Here is a 14833-nt window from a genome sequence, read left to right on the forward strand (position 1 = left end):
TCTAAATTATTTTATTTATTTATTTATTTATTTTATTAAATTTAATTATTTATTTTATTTATTTATTTTATTTATTTATTTTAATTACTAAAATAATAAAAATTATTTTAGAACACCTTCGTTCCCCAAGATGGCTGCCAAACCACGTGACCTACGATGTCGTCATTTTCGAACTATATGCAGCAATAGTTTTAGATGACATTTGTAAAGTTTCGCATCAACAGGGTAAGTGGTTTCTGAGATATAACTATTTAATATTTTCCTTCAATCCAATATGACTGCCACACCATGTGACCGATGACATTTTCATGATCAACTTTTAATCGCAATGCCATGTCAATCACACACATCAAGTTTCAAGTCAATTGCTTCGTTGGTTTGGGAGAAGATGGTTTTTTGGGGGTTTTAGGTTAAATCCAATATGGCTGCCAAACCATGTGATCTACGATGTCATAAATTTAATATTTCAATAAAAATGGGTTAGATATCATGTGTATGCAATTTCAGATTTTTAGGATAAGGCATTTGATTAAAACATTTATGGCTGGTATACCACTTCACCGATAATGTCATCATTATCATGCTTTCGTTCCCCATTGGGAGGACTTGACAATGTGCCCATGCACTATATATATATATATATATATATACACACACATATATACATACATACATACATACATACATACATACATACATACACACTACCAGTCAAAAGTTTGAGAACACCTTAATTTTTCCAGTTTTTATTGAAATTTATGCAGTTTAATGTCTCAATGTACTCTGAAATTAAGCATAGAACAAATAAACAATTGGAGATAAAAAAGAAATCATGGAATCATTTTGTTTAACAAAAGCAAATTTAAATTTTTGACTTGGCAAAGTAGCCACCTTTTGCAGATATAACCGCCGAACACACTTGTGGCATTCTTTCTACAATGGAAATCAAATATTGTTCGGGAAGTTCTTCCCAACACTGTTGCAGAAGTTCCCACAAATGTGTTGCACTTGTAGGTTGCTTTGCTTTCAACCTTCTGTCCAGTTCATCCCAAACCAGCTCAATGGGGTTTAAGTCTGGAGACTGTGCTGGCCATTCCATGATTTGAAGCCGACCGTCCTGTTCTTTTCCTCGAAGATAGTTTTGACATAGACTGGAGGTGTGTTTAGGGTCATTATCTTGCTGTAGGATGAACCCCTGACCAACTAGGCATATACCAGAGAGTATTGCATGGTGCTGCAAAATGCTGTGGTAGCCCTTTTGGTTCATGGTGCCAGTCACTCTGTGCAAGTCGCCGACTCTGGAACCAGCAAAAGAGCCCCAGTCCATCACGCTTCCTCCTCCATGTTTGATAGTTGGTGTCACACACTGAGGAACCATCCTTTCGCAGACTCAATGGCATACAAAAAAACCCTGCGTAATGAACCAAAGATTTCAAATTTTGATTCATCGGTCCATAAGACCTTCTTCCAGTCTTCAGTCGTCCACTGGCGGTGCTTCATGGGCCAGGCAAGCCTCTTTTTCTTAATTTGCCATCTTAGCAATGGCTTTCTTACTGCCACTCGACCTGTCAGACCTGCAGCTCGAAGTCTTCTCTTCACAGTTGAAACTGAGACCTGCTTACTTCGACCAGTGTTAAGCTGTGCTTGTAGCTGTTGTCCTGTGCGCCGTCTATCGCGCAAGCTGTTGACTCTCAGAAACTTGTCTTCTGATTCTGTTGTGGCTTTGGGCCTGCCAGACGTCTTCCTGTCAGAGTTTCCTCCAGTTTCCAATGTACTACTTCCTGCAGTGCAGTATTGTCCAAATAATGCTTCAGAGGATGTAATAACAGTTTGTTCCAATACTGCTTTTATACAGACAGGGGGTTTGTAATCAAGTCATCAGCAGAGGTTGGGACACCTGTAGGAATTGTTTGCATCAACGTTCAAGGCTTAATTTACTTACATTGCTGCAGATCAGCTGTAAGTTGTTGACCCATTACTTGTTCCCTTAAGAATATATATATTGTTGCTGATCTCCGACGTCGGCTCTCCCCTTATCAAGGGGGGATTAATCCCCTTGTCTTTTTATCTGGCCGACGCGAGTCCTGTAAGTTATAACGTCCTTCCCGGCGCGGCGTTAGATAGGGTTTGTTAGGCCTAGGGATTCGCTACTACCTAAGTACTAACGCCGACCGGGAACGAGGGAATAACTCCCGCTCAAACCACGGATATTGATGGGATATGCCGAGCGAATAGCAATCCGCGATCCGAGCTGTTAACAAATGACTAGACCCGATTCTAAGCGGTTGCGATCGTGCCACACTTACCCAATGAGAGAAAAGACTGATGCGATCGGATAAGAGGAAACCAGGAAAATAGGAAGAACAGAGCAATTGATTACAAATGTACAAGAAGAAGAGGAAACGAAAGGAATGTACATGAAAGAAAGAGGAAGGAAAAGCACACAGGGCAGTCTTAATTACAGGCGTAACTTATTCCCTGGACAAACGGGCCCGTCTCACATACAGACACTCACACGGGGATTGCAGATGGTAGGTTGATGGTCACCAGCGTGTCCAGGCTCCAGTCCGGCTCTGGTCCAGGTGATGGAAAACCCGGCAGGCAGCTCTTCATGTAGCGTAACGCGAACGAACAATTATATCACGGGGGAAGGCTGGTATATTGCGTACGTACTTTGCGCACGACTTGTGCCAAACGCAGCCTCCCCAATGTCCTGTACGCAAGCGCCAATTGTGCAAGTCCTGTCCTCTCCGCACCGTCCTAAGGTCGACCTTCGCACCGTCCTCTCATCAGCGCGCTTCCTCGCAGTCTTGTAAAAGGGCTTTGTGCGCTGGCTTTTATAAGTGAAGCCAGCGAACGCTCCGCGAGCCCTAACCACGCCCTGTCAGGCGATGTCACTCCAGCCCTGGTTGGCTGGTTATCGCTTACTGGCCCTGCCCTGACGGCTGGGTGACGTGACCACACCTCCTCCTTGGTGCTCTGCCCCCTTTTTCCGGGCTTCACCTCGTGGCTTATGGCGGCATTTAGCGAGCTCACGCTCAAGGGCAGCAAACGCTGCTAACAAAGGCGCGTAACAAATTGGGAAGGGCCATGGGGCACAGACTGGGGAGCGCGCTTAATGGCGTCACTTGGAGGGAGGCTGCAAAATGGACGAAAGGGCCTACTCTTATTTGATCGACGCAACGCAGATTCAACTATTGGAAAATGGCCTCATCTAACACATACGAAGAAATAACTGATGTCCTATGGTGACCTACGTGTTGCTTGTGGCCTATCTATGGGGTGCTACCGTTAACCTTTAATGATGTGATATTTACAACAAGTGTGGGTTCTCAAAACCGCAACAATATATATATATATATATATATATATATATATATATATATATATATATATATATATATATATATATATTGTTACGGACCGCGGATAAGATGTTGTGTTTGCCCGCGGCCGTACAGTTACCCCGACTAACCCGATTCCCGAACGTTGGCCGGATCGCGCCACAGATATTCAATAGGGAAAAGACTAAGGCGACACGGATGTGAAGAAGAAGCAGACAAAAAGGTTGGAAATACGAATATAATTTATTTGCTATTTACAGGCTCAAAGTAACCAAGGAGAAGGAAGGATAATAAAATAAAATAGACAGAGGGACGGACCAGAAGGACACAGTGAAAATCGCTAGTTTATCCTATGCAGTCTTAATTAACCCAGGGACAGAACAAACAAGGACAGACTCACGCGGGGAATGATGATAGGACTGGCGGGAGATGGATGGCTGGAGGGAGAGGAAGGTCCAAGGGTACTGCAGCACGATCGGCGGTGCCGTTTCCTCAAAACTGCCGTCAAGGCCCCACGCTGCTGTTGTTGCTGCTGTGGCCGCCGCTGCTGCTGCTGTGTCTGCTGCTGTGTCTGCTGCTGCTGCGGTGGACGTCGCGCTCTTTGCCAGGACTCGTCTGACTCAACCACACAACTGAACAACGTGCTTGCTTCTTGCCCAACTCTCTTGCTTGGTCCAACTTTGGCGAGCAAGGCAATGAATAGCAGGCTTTGTGCTTCCCTGGATGATCTCTTTTGGACAAGAATCGCTGCTGGATGATCTCTTTTGGACAATAATCGCTGCTGGATGATGTCTTTTGGACAAGAATCGCTGCTGGATGATCTCTTTTGGACAAGAATCGCTGCTGGATGATCTCCTTTGGACAAGAATCGCTGCTGGATGATCTCTTTTGGACAAGAATCGCTGCTGGATGATCTCCTTTGGACAAGAATCGCTGCTGGATGATCTCTTTTGCAGTACCTTGCGCGCGCGCTTTTATAGCGCCTCCAGCGATCAAGCCGCCGGCCTTTAGGACACGCCCATCGGTCAGCTCGCCTCGGCCCTGATTGGTGGGCACAGGCCCTCTGACCCCGAGCTGAGCACATGTTCAATGGTGGTTTTGGAGGGGATGTAATTGGCAATCGAGGCTTGGCAATGATGAAAGGGGAATGTGAAAGGAATCTACTCTATTTCACTTGGTGCAATGGAGTGTCATCTTAATGGGAGACAAGGCCTTACCCTAATACACATAATAAAGATATAACTATCAACCAGGGGGAAATCTATGATTGGCTGACGTGTATGCTTTATGGACTAATTATGGGATGCCCTTTGACCTTTACACAACACTGGAGGCAGGAGGGTCCAGAATCAAGCAATAAAGCAATAAAGCACACAATAAAAAAAATACAATCCTCATATCCACTATATATATATATATATATATATATATATATATATATATATATATATATATATATATATATATATATATACAATTACATACATACATACATACATACATACATACATACATACATACATACATACACAGTACGCCCCATGTAAAGTTTTGACTTTTTCAACATACAGCTATTTGATCTTCATTTCAACAATATTGATAGATAAAGGTGATATAATATAACAAATATCATGAAACATTTACATTTTGTAGTCCATTGTAGAATTTAAATATACATAAATGTAAATTTCGCATGTGGAAAAAGTAAGTACACCCCATGAAATGTTTTTTAAAATCTTTTTAACATATGTGGACATATCAATATTTGATCTTCATTTAAACAGTATCTATTGATAAAGGTGATCTAATTGAACAACAAACAATGAAAAATTGACTTTGCAATAATTTATTGAACAAAAAATTGTTGCACAGCAGGCACAATTGCATGCACAGCTCGTTTCAAATCCCCCCACAACATCTCGATGGGATTTAGATCCGGGCTTTGACTTGGCCATTCCAGAACCCTCCATTTCTTTCTTTTCAGCCATTCCTTGGTGGATTTACTGTTCTGTTTAGGGTCATTGTCATGTTGCAAGGTCCACCTTCGGTTGAGCTTCAACTTTCCGACAGATGGCCTCACATTATCCTCAAGCACCCTCTGGTACAATGAAGAATTCATAGTGGATTCTATAATGGTGAGCTGCCCAGGCCCTGATGCAGCAAAGCTGCCCCAAACCATAATATTTCCACCACCATGCTTTACAGTTGGTATGAGGTTCTTGTGGCCAAATAGCTCTAGCTTTGACTCATCTGTCCAGAGCACATTGTTCCAGAAGTGCTGGTCTTTGCCTAGGACCGAGGTGTTCATTGTCAAACTTTAATCTTGCCCTGATGTTCTTTCTCGACAGCAAAGGTTTCCTCCTGTCACATCTCCCATGTAGATCAAATTTGTTCAACCTCTTTCTAATGGTAGACTCGTGCACTTTGACATCAACAGTGGCAAGAGCTACCTGTAGGTCCCGTGATGACATTCTGGGGTTCTTCGAGACTTCTTTCAGCATCTTGCGGTCTGCTCTCCGGCTGAACCTGCTGGGGCGGCCTGGCCTGAACATGTTGGCAGTTGTTTGGAATCTTCTCCACTTGTAGATGATCTTCCGGACAGTCGAATGATTGATTTCAAATTGTTTGGAGATCTTTCTAAATCCCTTCCCAGACTCGTAGGCATCTATAACCTTCTTTCTGAAGGCCTCAATGAGCTCTTTTGATCTTGGCATGGTGACGCTGCACACTTCAACAACAAAGAGCAAACCAAACTAAATGTCTGAGGTTTAAATAAGACAGGTTCCTCCAAGATCCTCTCTGACGATGTTGTAATCATTTGCACCTGAGCTGGTGCACCTGATTCTAATTTTAGGTATTTGAAGTAGTGATAAATGTAGGGGTGTACTTACTTTTTCCACATGTGAAATTTGCATTTATGTTTATTTAAATTATACAATGGACTACAAAATGTAAATGTTTCATGATATTTGTTATATTATATCACCTTTATCTATCAATATTGTTGAAATGAAGATCAAATAGCTGTATGTTGAAATATTTTGAAAAAGTCAAAACTTTACATGGGGTGTACTTCCTTTTTCACGTGACTGTATCTGTCAACAACGGGTGTGGTTGAAATAGCCGAATCCACTAATTTGAAGGGGTGTCCACATACTTTGTCATGTGTACATATATATATTTTTTGTAAGGGCTAGCCAGCGTCGCAAGTTGTTCTTTGCAGTTTGAACACGTGTGCCCATGCACCCATACACCCAAACCGACCTTTATTTGTTTATTTTTTGCATCACAAACCTTTCTTGGAGTTTCCTGAATCCATCTTAGTTGGAATTATTGGAATCCGTTAATCTGTTCTCAAGTTATAACTTGCCAAACAGTCAAACAGACAGACATGGCTCCTTTTGCAATGTAGATCTATCACTTCATGCTGAACTTTTCACTATCCGTCGACGCGCCATCCATTGGGCTTAACCAATCTTCTTAATTTTGCCAATGCACAAAGATTAAATCACGATTGATTCACTCTTCACGTGATTATGAATCGCATATTTTTACTTGATCATGATGACAGCTTCCATTGCACATGTTAGGTTTAACAACATTGTGCTCGAGCCTTGTGCAATGGAAACTTGGAAGTGCGTCATCAAGATCATACGATTTCATTTTATGCAACACTGTTTGCTTGCGCATGCTCATCCATGAACGTTTGACATTGTTTCAAGTTCGTGGGTTTGTTTGTCATTCAAACAAAGGAAGTGTGAAGTTGTTATAAAGCAAATTTACTTTCCGATATGTATGACAAAGCAATTCTTCCCACCCCTTGTACGTACGGGATGCCGAGTGATTGTCTGCAAAGCGTCTTACACACTTGTTACATTTGCTGAGCTTGGTGCAGATCTATTGTATGAAGTTGTATTCTTTACATCCCTCTCATGTTGGTTGTGGTCTGTTGTAATAAATATGACTTATTAGTCCCCTGTCGGGATCGCTGAATTAACGCCAGGGGGGTTGACTCAGCCTGTCATCCTTCCGAGGTCGGCAAATTGAGTACCAGCTTGCTGGGATGAATGATCACGGTGTGTACCCCGGTTTAGAATAGGTACACCGTATCCCTACGCATCGTAAGAGGCGACCAAGGGTTGGCGTCAGGAAGGGCATCCGGCCATAAAAACATTGCCTCAAACAGGGAACCATGATTGTCATGGGGCCCGCAAGGCTAACCCCCGCTCTAGCGGGGAAAATGGCCTTAAAACGATCATTCATTCATTCATTCAGTCCCCTGCCAGTGTCACCTGAGGTGATTATATTTTTGCTACATATGTCTGCATATATGTATATACTATTTGTACTTCTGAAATTTGCTCCACCCTCTCAGACCATGTCCTCTCCTCGAGCTTTAGTACATGTGCGCTTTCATATCCTGTTTCTCCTTTACCCCACTTTGTTGACCCTTTAGTTCCTGTTTTTTCTTCTGTTCTGTGAGACTAAGATAACTGAGGTAGTTATGCTGGTTATTTGAATCCTAACAAAATCATTTTACTTTTTGCAATGCTGTTAATAGTCCCCTTCAATATCTGCCAAATAGAAAGTTGATGCAACAACATGAATGTCACTTTAATGGTTATTTCCCTTTACAGTGTCAGCTGTGTTGCTTACTTTCTTGCTGGAATATCGCTCAATGTCATGTGATGCTTGCTGTACTGTACAAATAATACTGTTATGAATGAGGGGTATTATCTAATCAATTAGGGGTATTATCCTATCTAATAGGGTTCCTCCCGTGCTAGCATAGTCGAATCCGTCATTGAATAAACGCCTCCATTAAAGTTCGTTTGGCCATCTGCGAGCCCACGGTATTAACCGAGGGCATTCACGCGACAATACTATTGTGTTGGTGAGGTTTAACGGTTATAGAGTTGGTGGTGCTGCTCTCTGCTGTTCAAGTGTTCTTAAGTTCCTCATTTCGTTGTCTGTCTCCAGGGATCTAGCTGCAAGGAACTGTTTGGTAGGTGAAAACCATCTCGTGAAAGTAGCAGACTTCGGGTTGAGCCGTCTCATAACCGGTGACACATACACAGCACGTGCAGGTGCAAAATTCCCCATCAAGTGGACTGCGCCCGAGAGCCTTGCCTATAACACGTTCACCATAAAGTCTGATGTCTGGGGTAAGTCAGCTGTGCAGCGTGTCATGCAAAAACTATGTAGATGTGCTTTTATACAGCACAAACTGGTAGTAGAACTAGACATTGTTTCAGCACAAATTAAAGCTTTGTAGAAATATTTTCGATATCGTTCTGCATTGTCCTTGGCTGAAAGAGTTTATATTTGGAGGAGAACACAATGATAATCTTACTAGAATGGAGTGAAAATGTACTGTAGTCTACTCTAAACCATTGAACCAGCTGTTGCTGTTGTTGTTGCATTCATTGTTTTTGCAAAAAAAAAAATATATATATATATATATATATATGCAATATATATCTTTCCCAACTCCTGTGTTACCATCCTGCAGCCTTTGGTATACTTCTTTGGGAGATTGCCACATATGGAATGTCTCCCTACCCTGGCGTGGATCTCTCGCAAGTGTACGAGCGATTGGAAAGGGGATACCGCATGGAGCAACCAGAGGGCTGTCCTCCTAAAGTCTATGCACTGATGCATGCCTGTGAGTCCTCGTCATTAATCCCTTCACTGCTTTATGAGGTGTATGTACACATACAACATCAAACACAACCTTGCAGTGATTGTTAAAAGTATCCACAGTTCATTATCTTGAAAGTGGAATAATAGACATCAATCGATTATTTATGAATATCGTTGCATTATTTATTGGTGTTACGTGCTCCTCCCCAAACCCCGGTCACGGTGTACCTCCGAGCCCCGAGAGGAGTCGCAGCAGAAAAATGTGTTATTCTGTATGTCAAAGATCAATGGTGAAGCCACACCAATTGTTACCAACAAACAAATATTGTATTAAGATCACACAAGAATAACCAACAACAATAGTAATCAATTGTACAACCAATATATATTTCCTATGATGGTACCATCAGGTTCGTACAATATAACTCACTGTGCTCCAAGTGAGCGAAAAGAAGAACATTCCCCAATGTCTCTTTCCCGGCTTCAAGCCAAAGTTGATTCCGGCTTCAAGTAAGAGTGGGCTATACGGGGGTCAAAAATCTTTTATTGTTATTCTTCTTAGGTGACAGTTTTTTTGTATTCCATTTGACCTATCTCAACATGAAATGACAAAATTTTCGGCCTGGGGTCCAAGAAAAAAGTGTACAGGGCAAAAATTGTAGTGTCAAAAATAGACAATGTGAAATAAAAATATGATTACTCAACCTCAAAAACATCAAAAAAATGTCTTAACTCAAAACATACAGCAAAAATATGTCTTAACTCAACATCTGATGGTTTGACACTACTTCTAATTGCATAAATAGATTGCCTGACCCCATAAACATAGGGTTAGACACCACAACCAAGTAAAAAGACCCAGAAATGACAAAGTTATGGCTAAAAATGTGATTTTTCAGGGAAAACGGCAGCCATTTTGGATTTTTGCCCTGCACACTGTTTTCTTGCACCCCAGGCCGAAAATTTTGTCATTTCATGTTGAGATAGGTCAAATGGAATACAAAAAAACTGTCCACTAAGCAAAACAAAAAATGACCCATTTATAGCCCACTTCAAGCCAAAGTCGATCTGCTCCAGTAATCGTCAGAACGATGTCGAATCGAGACCAGAATCCCGTTTGGATGACAGTCACAGTCACGCAGCCAAAGCTGCGCAAAGGTGCCCTCAAGGCAACGGGGAAATCCAAAGGCGCCCTCCAGGCGACTGGGAAATCACACCCTCGGGTATGGACGTTTCACAGCTCCAAACCGGCGAACCGCAGATTTACCTTCAAAATCCACGTTACACACACACACACACACACACACACACACACACACACACACACACACACACACACACACCAGATAAACGTCTGGATGCGGTGAAAATGGTTGAAGCGAAGCGAAAAACCTTGCGCGATGCACAAAGCGCGCGAGTCAAAATGGCCGACGGCCCGTTCTCGAGGCGTAACGGCACGAAGATGATTCTCCTCGGAATCAACCGCCAAAACCTGACACGCAGGTTGATCTGTCAGCGATAACAACTCTGTCGCAAGAATCCCTTTCCCGGGAAACCCGAAGTTTGCTAGTGACCTCCGTTCGTCAACGTTTGCTCCAGACCTCGAAGCAGCTAGGCTTCTTCCCCGACTCACTCGCTCCGCCTTCTCCTCGTCGTCGTCCGGTTCCGGTTTCATTTAAAACATTGACTTTTTTACCTTTTGAAAATAGTAACCTCTATCTCCCTTAAACGACAACAATAATAGTACATGGAATCAAAAATGTTTACAGTGGATGAAAACCACAACAACGGAAGTGACGAATCCGTAACAATTGGCTTCAATACTCCCGATCTTAAATCTCAGAGGATGAGCACCACTGAGCCCGGGTGGGACTGTACTTAGATGGGCGACCTTCATGAAGGGCCAGGTATTGTGTGATAAGTGTTGGGAGGATTGCTCAGTTTGTTTGAGTTAATCTCTGATGAATGTGGTTCTGGATTTTTCTTTTCTCCAATACAATATTTTGGTTGCTCTTTAAAACTGCCATCGTGTGGCATGCTGCCATTTAGAAAAGAAGTCTGGCGTTGACTTAGGGTCTTCAGTTTGAGCCCCTGTCATGCCGTTAAGTAACACCAATTCGGTTGACTCAGCCTGTCTTCTGTCCGAGGTCAGCAAAATGAGTATCGGCTTACTGGAAATGGGCACTCCATCAGCAGCCACAGGCTGCATATGAACTAATAATAATTCCAGCCAGCTGGTGGGCTGTGCTGGCAATATTTGGACGTGGGGTCCGACCATGGGTGTTGTGGTATGGAATTGGCCCCACGGGGAGTCTGGTGGAGTGTGGCGTCCCTGATCCGTCGGGGCGCCGCCCGAGCGAGTGTCTCAGGCCAGCAGGGTCGCCGAACTCTGGTGGGGGTTAAGACCTCCGGGGGTCCAGGGTGGTTTCTCAGGTGCCTAGGATGGTGTATATTTAGGACCACTAGGGGGAGGTATTGTAGGTCACGCTTTGGTGGCGGCTCCACAGACAGCCTACAAGGGCGTGATGTGGTGACCGCCTGGGCATGTGCCCTGACAGCCTTTCCCTGAGACCCTGGGGCAGCCAGTATGTGCTGACCTGCCATGCTGTGTTGGTCTACGGAGGCGGGTCGAAACGCATGGACAGGGATGGATTGTAGCCCACCGGACAACCATTGGGGCATCTGTGGAACGTGATGGTGTGTGCATGATCTTCCACAGATGATCCATTGTGATTTGGGGGCTCTCGGTTTGGGGAGAGAGCCCTAGGATTGATTAATTGGGAAATTGGAACGGGCCGAGCATACGGGGCTATGCTCGGCTGGCAGGTGTATGGAGAAGCGCCCTTCTTTGGTGAAAATAGTGAAATGTAAGAAAAACTGGCATGGGTAATCTGAGGGTTAGATGCAAAATTTAAGGGTGAATTTTGTGAAGCCATGGTGGACACTGGAGATAGTGACACCATTATTGATTCAGGGTTGTTAGACAAAAGTGTTGGAGGCTGGGACAAAAATGGATAGAGTAGCGGGACACAGCCTTCAACTGGCTACGAGGGCGACAGCTCCAATATTTGGATGCAGGGATGGAGTTGGGAAGTCTTGGGGTCAACGTGGTGTTATGGGTGGCCGAGGTGTGCAGACCGTGTCTTCTGGGATTGAGTCTCCTGGTGGAGCATGGCTGTCGACTAGACCTTTGGCGTGGTCATATGTGGGTGGGCACTTGGGGGCTGCATGTGGTCAGACTGGGGGATGTGAGAGGTGCAGGGGACGTGATGGGAATGCCATGCACTGCGACTGTGCTCTTCAGGTCTGAGGCCTTGGGAATGGCAGAGATGGCAGCAAGTACTCACCACATTGGCGAGCTGGGGCGAGTGGAGCCGTGGTCCTCACAGGGGGCCGAAGTATGGATGGTGGGTCGCACCCTTATGGACACTCTTTGGCCATGTTGGTGGTTCGGCTGCTCAACTTACCCGATAGCCCTTGCATGGTAGAGGGAGGGTGCTGTAGTAGCCAAATTTAGTCGTGTAGTAAAGGTCACTGGAGGAGGCGGATCCACATGCATGCCAGTGCAGTCGGATAAAAGGAAATTTGGTGGAAATTGATAGGCCCCATGGGATAAATTTGGGAATTCAGCACGGTGGATGGCACTTTTGGACCCAACCAACCTGCCACTACCTGCACTCAAGATAAGGTGCCTTGATGTTTGTTGCCCCGAGTGATTCGGTTCTTGATATATAAATTGGGACATGAGTAATTTGGAGTGGGGGTGGGTGAGAGTGATGGCATGGTCGGTGACGGGATTGGTTGGATCAGTGTGTGCCACAAAAAGTGTCTTGTGGGTGGCGTTTGTTTATGTGTGAAGGTTTTGTGTTTTTGTGTGGTCGTGAGAATGGAAATGGAGTTGTGATTGGAAATGTGAATGGGGATTTCACATGTACGCAGGCCATGTTAGTCACGGAAATGAATACCATCTCTTTATGACATCTTTATTGCATGATGTGTTGAGGATGAAATGGCAGCGGGGGAGGAAATGTCATTTTGGATTTTGTGGGTGGGGAAGGTGTGTGTGTCCACAGGAATGGATCAAGTTCTGGAGGAGTGGTGACTGCGCCCCCCCCCCCCTCCTCCCCGCTCCCCTGGGGTAATTTGCCCCTGGCAGCCAGTGGTGTCTGGAAATTGGAACCCGTCGGCGGGGGTCTGGTTTGGCGCCCTGCGGCTATGGAGACCCCCAGCGACCCGGAGGCTGAGAGCCTGAGGCCAAAGGAGCCTGGTGCGGAGACCTTCCCCGGTGGGACAACCGCTAAGGAGCTGTTTGGCTGCCTCAGGGCTGAGAATTGAAGGAGAGGGGAGTGAAGAAGTCGTAAGTCGGGCACTTGCTTTGGGACTGCGGGCACCACAGCCTCTGTGGTTTTTCCCTTTGTTCCTTATGAAACTCACGACACCAGCCATGCATTCCGCACCTAAACTAAATAACCCAATGACCGACCGGATTTGAACACTACCACTGACACCACCAGCTGAGTCATCGCAAGGGACGGCAAGAAGGGCCGTGGGCCCCGCCCCGAGAGGTGATGATTGGTCTTGGCTGTGGAGTGTGGAGTGATGCGATGGCCGATGGTGCTCGTTGATTGGCGCGCGTGTGATATCATCAGAGAACATTCCAGCATGAGGGACAAAAAGGCAGAGCACCACCATATTTGCTCTCTTGGTTCGTGGCTGGCATCACAAGCGGTCACAGTTCATTGGCTCTCTTGGCGGTTGGATTTGCACACTCTCTCCCTCTCTCTCTCTCTCTCTCTCTCTCTCTCTCTCTCTCTCTCTCCGTTCCTTGCTGGGTGGAAGGCGGACGCATCCTTCTCTCTGATCCCGGTGGTGCTGGCTTTGTGACGGCTGTGTTCCGTGGCGCGTGCGCTTGAGAGACCTCGGCGCTTTGTGGAGTGTGGGACGGTGGAGGAGAGAGCTTTGGCTGCCTCGCTCGGGTGGCTGGCGGTGGCTCGAGTTCGCGCCATTGTGCGTTTCCTGCGCAAGGACTTGGGAACCCGTTCGGCGGCCGGTGGGGTTCGGGGTCCACTTGAGGAGACCAGAGCGCACCACACATTTTTGCTTTCATTTGTTTCTCCCTGTGTTTGTATTTGAGTCCGCATGGAGGGTCCCTCTGTTAGGAATTTAGGTTACTGTGCATAAATTTTTGTTGCCTGCATTATTTTATTAAACCCTTTATTTGTTGAATTTTAATTCCTTGTCTTGTCTGTTTATTTGTTGTGGGAATCGGATAACCCCCGTGCTGCGTCCGTCCGTACAGGTAAGCTCTCGCTGCCTTTCACTACCACCCGCGTGTGCTGAAGAGATAACACCGCCATTGTTTGAGTATCAGCCTCATAGTTAAAGCTCGGTTGGCCATCCGTCACCCAGGGGTGTTAATCCCGGCGGTGAACACGACAGTATTTTTGGTTGTGGTACATTGTTGAACAATAACCATTCATAATGCAACAATAAGGTCATGTGATGTAATTTCATGCATGAATCATCACTGAACCTCAGCTTCAGTGGTGATGAATGAATTTGAATTGCAAACTACAGTAAAGGCTGTGTTATCCGGCATTCTACCAACCAGCACGTGAGCAATCTCAATTAAGTTGTTTCCACATGACCACACAGCAGATTCACTGATTACTACCCCATCAAAACAGAACAGAAATGTGTGATAGAGTCGACCTGGCCGCAACTGTGAAAACGAGGCTTTTCTCTTGACGACCTTAACTGTCGGAGTCTCATGGTTCAAGTTCCGCGTCCATCCGTCGTAAATTCACACCATCCAGGGTACTAGGAACAGCTCTTGGCTTCTCAAA

General features: G+C 45.1%; 1 protein-coding gene across 4 annotated transcripts in view; it reads left to right on the forward strand.

Moving 5' to 3' along the window:
* The window catches only part of LOC137432918 (tyrosine-protein kinase ABL1), a 139036-nt gene that overhangs the window by 105356 nt on the left and 18847 nt on the right, over window positions 1-14833 (forward strand). For all 4 annotated transcript variants that reach the window (XM_078783728.1, XM_078783729.1, XM_078783730.1 and 1 more), the window contains 2 exons: window positions 8325-8509; window positions 8857-9009. In XM_078783728.1, the coding sequence (XP_078639854.1) occupies window positions 8325-8509; window positions 8857-9009 (338 nt within the window). The remainder of the gene's footprint in view (window positions 1-8324; window positions 8510-8856; window positions 9010-14833) is intronic.

This window comes from Myxine glutinosa, chromosome 8, assembly GCF_964187855.1.
Source record: "Myxine glutinosa chromosome 8, kmMyxGlut1.1, whole genome shotgun sequence".
NCBI classification, from domain to species: Eukaryota; Metazoa; Chordata; class Myxini; order Myxiniformes; family Myxinidae; genus Myxine; species Myxine glutinosa.